Raw genomic sequence first — 10,000 nt, forward strand, 5'->3', positions numbered from 1 at the left:
TAATAAGATAACTTTCTTGAAAAAAGTGCAAAGATTAACACGAAGAAATACGAGGACATTACGTTTCTCCGTAGACAGAAACTTGATAAAAGTACACACACTGCTGAGACAATGAACAAGGAAACTCACGTGGAATCAGATGAGAGTAGTTGTTTTCCTTTCTGTAAGTTTATCAACATGTTGAAGTATATTTTAATTGAACAGCAGATGATTATGTTGATATTTGTGTGTGTGTGAGTTTGTGTATGTGAGTTTGTGTAGTTAATGGATGCGCTCACCCATATTACCCATTTATACAGTAACACCAATGTCGCTGTTGTCTTTCCAAGCGCCAAACAAAGCTAAGATTTTTTTGTATGCGCGCGCGCGCGCGTGTGTGTGTGTGTGTGTGTGTGTTCGTGTGCTTACTTTTGTAACTGATTGCATACGCTCAGCCGCACTGCCCGTTAATAACGCCATCGTCGCTGTTCTTTTTCCAGGCGCCAACAAATCGGACGAGCCGCGGTTCGTGGAACCCATTCAGAACGTGACCATCCCCGCCGGCAGGGACATCAAGCTCTCCTGCGTCGTGGAGGACCTCGGTACTTTCAAGGTAGGTCTTCGCCATCCTCCTCGAAGTCGTCCCTAAGGGTGAGGGTTCTTGTGTTCTTGATACCATGCGTCGTTGCAACTGAAGACTGTTTTTCTTCCTCTCATATTGACATCACACTTTTTTTTTTTTTTTTTTGAAGGAGGTCAAAATCCTCTTAGTCTTTATCTATTTCCAATTTGAAAAAGTTTGCTGTGTCAGTTTCATTGTTAGACTACAGAAACTATGTTTTTCTTCCTTTTTTATATTCATTTAAATTTATTTATTTCATTTTGTTTATTTATCTATTTATTTTTGGTGGGTAGGTGACTTTGGGTATTAGGGGAATATCGAGAGCATCTTAGACTTTTCCTTTTTTGCATTTTAATATGACTGCCAAGTTAGTCCTATTATTAAAAGAATGCATAGAAAAAATAGAAGATTTGTCTTTATTCCAATATTCTTTTCTTATTTGTCAAAATCATGTACCTTTTGCGCTGCTTTTTTTTATTGTATTTCTACGTTTGGATATTCATAAAGAGACACATTTTTATGGTGTCAGATGGATAGTATCAAACATATCAAATAGAGTTCAGAACAGGAATGATAATAACACCATTTCTTTCTTTTTTTCTTTCTGTTCCTGGCTTGTAATCACTTTTTTGTGTTACTTAGGTCCCAAAAAATGCTATTAATCAGTTTATGTGTATAGAAATTATTAATTATTATTAATCAGTTTGTGTATAGAAATTATTAATTATTATTAATCAGTTTATGTGTATAGAAATTATTAATTATTATTAATCAGTTTATGTGTATAGAAATTATTAATTATTATTAATCAGTTTATGTGTATAGAAATTATTAATTATTAGTAATCAGTTTATGTGTATAGAAATTATTAATTATTATTAATCAGTTTATGTGTATAGAAATGATTAATTATTATTAATCAGTTTATGTGTATAGAAATTATTGGCTAGTCACAAGCATTCAACATAATAACATATTAGAATTGAAGTAAAAGCAATTTGTCATATTTTCGAATGGAATTGGTGCAATTTGGTGCTATTTTTTTAATTAGTTGACTATAGCCTGAATTACCCTATGTTCATTTAACATGTTTATTATTTATACTTTCAGAACTATAAGATCCATATTTTCTGATTACATATATTTCTACATTTTTAGATGGCTTCAAGGGGCTGCCGGTAATCCCTTGACTCTTTCTGTTATATATGCGGCGAGTATATAAAGAGGAGAGGCAAAAAAAATCCTCGGAAACGTCGGTGAAGGTTTGTGAAGCCTACCAGAAATACTTCGGGATGCCAATTGGGGACCAGGACAAGCCCTGGGTCCCTCACTACTGTTGTGAGCACTACAAGAAGACGCTGGAAGGGTGGCTGTGGAGTGAGAAAAGATCCCTGAGACTCTTTAACCCATAACCGGCTTTTTTGTGCATGATGGATGTTAGCAAGAGGCGGAAAAGAAATAATGCTGTTGCTGTGCATCACCCAGATCTCTCATTATCAATTACTCCAATTCCTCACTGCTCCAGATATCCCGTACTAGTTCCACCTGTTCCAGGTGAAGTCCAAGACAAGTATTTTGATGAAGAGGAGGAGATGGATGTTGAAGACTTGGCTTACCTGCCTGAGGCACCAGAGAAAGTCCCTCACTTACCAAACCAAAAAGAAGTATATGTAGTCAGGTATATGGGTCTTACCAAGTCCACTGCAGAGCTATTCATCTGCAGGATGAAGCAATGGAACTTGGTCAAGGAGGATGTGCAGGTGACAAGTCAGAAAAGTCGGCTGCACGAACCTTTCTCAGGCTTTTACACACTTAGGAATGGCCTCTGCTTCTGTCATGATGTGCTCGAACTGTTTGATGTTATTGGGGTGCCGTTTGTGCCCAAGGAGTGGCGGCTCTTCATAGACAACTTTACCACAAGCTTGAAGGCTGTCCTCCTCCACAATGAAAACAAGTTCCCGATACTACCCCTAGCCCATCCACTTTGCCTGAAAGAAGACTACTACAGTGTGAAAGTCTTCCTGGAAGCTCTTCAATACAACCAGAACAGTTGGGAAATCATTGGGGACTTTAAGATGGTGGCTTTCCTGCTTGGTCTTCAGGAGGCTTCATCAAATTCCAATGCTTCCTCTGCCTTTGGGACAGCAAAGCCACCTCTGACCACTACAACAGGAAGAACTGGGAGCAGCGAACAAAATTTGTAGTTGGAACCCGAAATGTCATGTGGGAGCCACTGGTTGATTCCAGGATTGTGCTCAAGCCGCCACTGCACCTTAAGTTGGGGTTGATGAAGCAGTTCATGAAGACTCAACCAGGAATCAGCCAATAAGCTCAGTAGGATTGAGAGAACAGCATGGAAATGTTTCATAGGAGTTGTGAAAGGCTTCCTGGGCAGCCAGGGAGCTGAAAATGACCAGCAGCTGGTGCAGGATATGGTAAAGGCTTTTGGCGCCATGGGATGCAAGATGTCCCTTAAAACTCTTATGCTGGACGCTCACCTAGACAAATTCAAGGACACTATGGTACTCAGAAGGATAAGGCGAGCGATTCCACCAAGATGTGGAGGAGACAGAGCAGAAATATCAGGGCTACTATAACGAGAAAGTGATGGGGGGACTACGAGTAGGTCTGGGGGCTGGTGCAGTAGTGCGACATGGACTGCAACCGCAAATCCAAGAAAGCCAGTAACTTCTGATGTGTTTAAGTTGTTTTCCCCCCTGTGGTGGGGGAAAAGAATACTGCCACCAAGTTTCCCACTTGGATCGTAAGAGGCGAGAAGAAAGGGACGGGGAGAGGGACTAGGCATCCTTCTCCCTGTAGCCCCAAGGGGCAGATTCCTAAAAAGCAAAGGAAAGGCATAAGGGGTGCTGGAGGGCCTCGGGCCAGCACCCTAAGGTTTGGGTCTTTTAATGTGCGTGGATGTGGTACAGATGAGAGTAAAAGGGAAGAGATAGGTAGTATGTTTGTGAGAAGAAAGGTGGATGTGTTGGCTTTGAGTGAAACTAAGTTGAAAGGGAAGGGTGAGTGTAAGTTTGGGAGTGTAAGTGGGAGGTTATCAGGAGTGAAGAGAGGGCGAGGGAGGGAAGGGGTGGCTATTCTAGTAAGTGAGGAGTTAGGTAAAGGGGTAGTGGAGTGGAAGGAGGTTTCCTCAAGGATAATGTGGATGAAGGTGAAACTGGGAAAGGAGATGTGGGTCTTTGTAAGTGCATATGGGCCGGGCAGTGAGAAGAGCATGGAAGAAAGGGAGGCCTTTTGGATAGATTTAAATGAGTGCATAGAGGGTTTAGGAAGAATTGTCAATGTAATAGTACTGGGAGACCTTAATGCTAGGGTGGGAAATGGTCCAATCGATGGAGTGGTTGGGAAGTGTGGAGTTCCAGGAAAGAATCGTAGTGGAGAGTTGATGGTGGAAATGTGTCTAGAAAGAGAGTTGATAATAGCAAATACAGTGTTTCGGAAGAAAGTCAAGCATAAGTACACATGGGAGAGGGTGGTGAAGGGAAGGGTGGTAGATAGAGCGCTAATGGATTATGTAGTGGTAAATAGGATTATGATAGGAAGAGTTAAGGATGTACATGTGCTAAGGGGAGAGGGTGGGGGAATATCAGATAATTTTTTGGTGGAAGGTAAGCTGAGAGTGGAGGATAGATGGAGAAGGAGGAAAGGGACAAAAGGTAGGGAGGTTCTTAGAGTGAACTCCTTGAATGAAAAGGAAAAGGAGAAGGAGTACGAAAAGAAGCTGAAGGAGGAGTGGGAGGGAGTAAAGGATAGAGCAGAGATGGGTGTGGAGGAGGAATGGGGATGGTTTAAGGAGGGAGTCTTAAAGTGTGCAAGGATGGTGTGTGGAACAAGAAGGACAGGGGGAAATAGAAGAAAGGGTAGTGAATGGTGGGATGAGGAAACAAAGAAGGTTGTAGAAGAGAAGAAGCGAGCATTCACAGATTGGTTACAAAAGAGGACAGGGGAGTCATATGAGACGTACAAAGAAAAGAAAAGAGAAGTAAAGCAAAAGGTAAAGGAGGCAAAGAGGAGAGCAGATGTGAAATGGGGTAGGAGTATGACAGAAAATTTTGAAAGTAATAAAAAGATGTTTTGGAAAGAAATTAAGAGAGGAAGAGGAGGCGAATCAAGTAGGGAAGAAAAGGTAAAAGGTACAGATGGAGAGTTGATAATGGAAGAGACGGCAGTGAGGGGAAGATGGGCAGAATATTTTAGGGAGTTGCTGAATGTAAAAGAGGATAGGGAGGGAAAGATAGCTGCAGTGGGAAATGCGAAGAAAATGAGAGTGATGAGTGAGGAGAATGGAGGAGAAATAAGGAAGGATGAGGTGAAAGCAGTTGTAAAGATGATGAAAGCAGGTAAGGCACCTGGTCTGGATGGATGTCATGCAGAATGTCTGAAAAAGGGAGGTTCAGTGATGGTGGACTGGTTGGTGAGGTTATTTAATGTTTGCTGGAGAGAGGGTAGAGTACCGGAGGACTGGAGTAGTGCCTGTATAGTTCCTCTTTACAAGGGAAAAGGGGACAAGTGTGAATGTAGTAATTTCAGAGGGATTAGCCCGTTGAGTGTAGTAGGGAAGGCTTATGGGAGGATCTTAATTGAGAGGATTAGGAGAGGAACAGAAGGAGTAATTGGTGAGGAACAGTGTGGATTTAGGACGGGTAGAGGTTGTGTAGATCAGATCTTTGTGGTAAGACAGATATGTGAGAAAGCTATAGGAAAGGGGAAGGATGTTTTTTGGGGTTTTATGGATCTGGAAAAGGCTTATGATAGGGTAGACAGAAAGGCACTGTGGGAGGTTATGCAGATTTATGGGATAGGAGGAAAGCTTTTGGGAGCTGTTAAGAGTTTTTATGAGAGTAGTAGAGCATGTGTTAGGATTAGAAATGGAGAGAGTGAGTGGTTTGAAGTAAAGGTGGGACTTCGTCAAGGATGCGTTATGTCGCCCTGGCTGTTCAACTTATACATGGATGGGGTGGTGCGAGAGGTGAATGCTAGGGTAGTGAGTCAGGGATTGGAGATGGTTAAAGAAAATGGAGAAAAGTGGGAGGTGAGCCAGCTGTTGTTTACGGACGACACTGCGCTTGTGGCAGGGTCAGAGGAGGGATTGAGGAAGATGGTGGCAGAGTTTGGGAGAGTATGTGATAGAAGAAAGCTAAAGATAAATGTGGGTAAAAGTAAGGTGATGAGATGTACAAGGGGTGAAAGTGGCAGTAGACTGGAAGTGAACATTAAGGGAGAGCGACTGGAGGAAGTGGATAGTTTTAGATACTTGGGTGCAAGTGTAGCAGGAAAAGGTGGAGTGAAGGTGGAGGTAGAATGTAGATTGAGAGAAGCGAGTAAATGCCTTGGTGGTTTAAAGAGTGTAATGAGGAATAGACATTTGGGAATGGATGCGAAGAGGAGACTGTATGAAGGAGTGATTGTGCCAACAGCACTGTATGGGGCAGAAACGTGGAACATAAGAGAAGAAGAGAGTAGGAGTTTGAATGTGTTTGAGATGAGGTGTCTGAGAAGTATGGTGGGGGTTACTAGGCTGGATAGAGTGAGAAATGAGGAGGTGAGGAGGAGAACAGGGGTGAAAAAGGATTTGGGAGATAGGGTTGATGAAAGAATATTAGGATGGTTTGGACACATGGAAAGAATGAGTGAAGAAAGACTAGTAAAAGAGGTATGGAAGGCAGATGTGGAGGGAGTGAACATGAGGGGACGTCCTAGGATGAGGTGGATGGATGGGGTGAAGGGGGCTTTGGGGAAGAGGGGAATGTCTGTTGAGGAAGGAAGGGAGAGGACGGAAGACAGAGGTGAGTGGAGAAGGGTTGTATATGGATGATGTTGTGACTGCATGAGGAGGAATGGGCGGGGGGGTGGGGGGTGGGGTAGTATGTGTGAGTAAATTTTGACGCAGCCCGAAGGGATTTCTCCCCGTCCTCGCCTTATATGCAAAGGGGGACGGAGAGGGGGGCTCGCCGATTAAATGAAGCGGTCTTGCTGTGGATGTACTGTGTCTTGCGAGACTGCTTCTGACCCAGGGCGGTGGGCAGGGTGCAGGGATGACCCGTCATCCAGGAGGTGCTCAGATGAGAGGAAGGGTGGGAGGGGTGTGGAGTATATTTAGGGATGAAATGGGTGGGAGTGTTTTTATGCCTTTCCCTTTTTGGCTACCTCCCTTGGAAGGGGGAAAAAGCCTTGGTATATGTATGTATGTATAAATGTCATTCGTTTTTACTTGTTTATGATAAGCTTGTATCATGAAATAAATATATACTCTGTGTTTTTCTTGAATTTTTTTTTATTTCTGAAATATCTAATCCTGGTCAAAAACGCAAACTTCTAATTAAACGTATTTTTTTTTTTTTTGTAATGGGATATAACAAACCAGGAAATGACGCTTAGAACCGGGGAACACAAACGTGTTTCATTGTGTAATCATAATTGTAATAAAAACAACAATAGAAACATAAAAGGCTAAATATATATATATATATAAATCAAGGCATTGATCGTATATACATACGAAAGGTATTAACTCCAATATTGAAATTTTACTAAAGAAAAACCGTAGACTTTTGCAAGATTCAAAACCAAATTAATAGGAATGATAACGGTAACAAAAGTAATGAAAATACAATGCCTATTATCATCTCATATTCTGTCATTATCACAATATCACATCGCAACTCGAGTCCCAGTGGGGCTTGATTGTGATGAACAGTTTAGTTTATTTCTCTTAAATTACGAGTAAAAGACTTAGGATTCCATAAAGATGGACGTGAGACCAACATCATTATATATATATATATATATATATATATATTGTCACTTAGCGTGAATAGAATCCTGTGGTTGTGCTGTGTCACGCATTTGTGTAAATAAAGTCTCCTGTTTGTATTTTTTAAGACACGCCTTGCGTGAATACGATGTATAGTGTATATTATAATGTGTATTTCTTAAAATGTTAAGCATTGTGCAATACCCGTCTATTGGAAGTGCACTACGTACTTTCAGATGACGCCAAGCTCAGGAACGTTACATAATATGGTGGGAAAGCTTAATTTGCCATTTGTTGAAAGTGTTTAAACTACCTACTTAGATACGTTTTGACATCCCGGGAAACTTAAGCACCTATTCTCGGGCTACAAAAGGCGAAGCAGAGAGCGACCCGTGTGAGACACACAGAATCAATAGAAGAGAGTAAGTAGAGATGAGAAGCAAGGCGAACCAGAACGCGAAAAGAACAGAGAAAACTGTCACTTGTCCGAACTGCGCAGTCTTATCTATTTTCCTTTGTCGCGACTAGCCTAGCCCATAGGTGGGTCGTGACAATATATACATATATATATATATATATATATATGTATACACATATATATATATACATATATATACAGATACAGATATATATATATATATATATATATATATATATATATATTATGTATGTATGTATGTAAGCACACACTAGAAGACCTCTCCCACTTAAAAGGGGGTGGCCAAATTTAAACACGTATCACCATTGTAACCAATAAGAGCCTATAATTTATCGTCATTTCCGTCTCAGCACTTCATTCATAAATCTAACAAGACCACAGAATTACAATATACTTTTTCATTCAAAGTTTTTTTAACACATTTATTTAAAAGTAATTTGGGGAAGGATTAAGTTGTTTTTTGAGAATCTCCATCAGTGTGGCTCGTTTTTTTCCATCGAATTGCGTCTGAATTGTTTTAGGAAGGCTTCTTCATATTTTTTTTCCTTCTTTTTTGTAATCGTCGAATAACAGCTGCATCAGTAGGTTCGTCGACCTGTAAAACATTGCGGTGCGTTCGTTTGCATTTTGTTTGCATATCGAGTGTATTGTCGCCGCTTGTTCAATCGAGTCAAAGGCTCTTTGCAAATCCACGAAAGACAAACACAAAAGCTAATCATTGGCTGTAATTTTCTCGATTAGTTGGTTCGCTGTTTACAGACAGTCGACCACTGAATACCGGTTTTAGATCCTGATCGTTCACGTGGCAAGTTTCCATCTCAAATTTAAATTAATCATTGAAATTTATAGAATAGCGTGTATATGTTTCCTACGAAGTTAGTGTAGATGGCAGTCACTGTGGGCCTTGTTTTTGTATTCATATATTATTATCTTTTTTTTTTTTTACTATGAAACAGTACCATGATCTAACTACTCCCTTTCAGTATATATTTACTGAATGGGGTACCTTTTTACAACAATAAAGCAATATCATGATCTAACTATTTCCCTCGATTATATACTCACTGGCTGGAGTATTAACTTCTTAAGTTTTATGTGGTTTTAGTGAAGAACTTACTATTCTATGACTATTTCTAGTGTATAATATACAACTGATAGTAATATTAATGACACAATGGCTAATCTAGTAATATTAAGCCCCATTTCTTTGAGGAGCTGGGAAATGGAGAGGAGTGCAGGATTCGAGCCCTCAACTAAGCATATGTGAGGCCAGCACGCTTCCGTTTACGCCCCTACAGCACAGAATGCTTCCATTATTCTTATATTGTTTTTCTTTCCCATTTTATTTGCAACACACCTCTTCATTTCTCTTTCACACTTTTTGGTAACAAAAATTAACAGAATACGAGATGGTGTAGAATGAAAGAAAATATAACTACATTAATAATTAAAGACAAAAATCAAGAATGAATGAAAAAAAAATCTGGAGGTCAGTTGAGAGTTGAGGTTTGGAATCTGGTCTAAATAATAATAATAAAAAAAATAAAGAAAAAAAAAACGGGGTCATCTAGGAGAGTTGAGAAATAAAACTTGTTCATACGAATCTCAAAATAAATCGAATGAAAGTGTGACCAACATGGCAAACATGCCTCATTCTGAGAGGTGGAAAGCCTTGGGGGGTCGAAACACTGAAAGAAATAGTGAGAGAGACATGTTTCCGTGTTCCCTACGGATATTCTGATTGTAAAAACAGTTTAGTTTCCTCTAATGGATGGAAAATAGGTAAAATTTTCCTCTTGTATTTCCCTTAAGCTAAAAGACTTGGAATTTCATAAAGATGGACTTGAGACCACCTTATATACATATATATATATAATTTTGTGTGTGTGTGTGTGTGTGTGTGTGTGTGTGTGTGTGTGTGTGTGTGTGTGTGTGTGTGTGTGTGTGTGTGTGTGTGTGTGTGTGCAAGTATTTACCTAATTATATTCACCCACTAGTTACCAATAGTATAAGATCTAGGTTTATGTGTTACTGTTTCTTTGCTTTCATCGAACAAATATTTTCTTACTGACTGTACCATTTCTTCTGTCTTATGAAATGGCTTGATAGCTATATGGAAAAAAAATCTTAATTTTCAAACACCTCACCAATTTTTCTGTCTCTTTTCCCTCTTTCATTTTCTTCTCCC

At 40.1% G+C, this 10,000-nt stretch overlaps 1 protein-coding gene across 1 annotated transcript in view; it reads left to right on the forward strand.

Annotated features, from left to right (window-relative positions):
- Positions 1-10,000, forward strand: part of LOC143020213 (lachesin-like) — a 562,070-nt gene that overhangs the window by 19,244 nt on the left and 532,826 nt on the right. Inside the window, exon 2 of the mRNA XM_076176379.1 lies at positions 435-592. Within this exon, the coding sequence (XP_076032494.1) occupies positions 435-592 (158 nt within the window). The remainder of the gene's footprint in view (positions 1-434; positions 593-10,000) is intronic.

The sequence above is a fragment of the Oratosquilla oratoria genome, chromosome 39 (assembly GCF_046742065.1).
Source record: "Oratosquilla oratoria isolate Oo_2021 chromosome 39, ASM4674206v1, whole genome shotgun sequence".
Taxonomy (NCBI): domain Eukaryota; kingdom Metazoa; phylum Arthropoda; class Malacostraca; order Stomatopoda; family Squillidae; genus Oratosquilla; species Oratosquilla oratoria.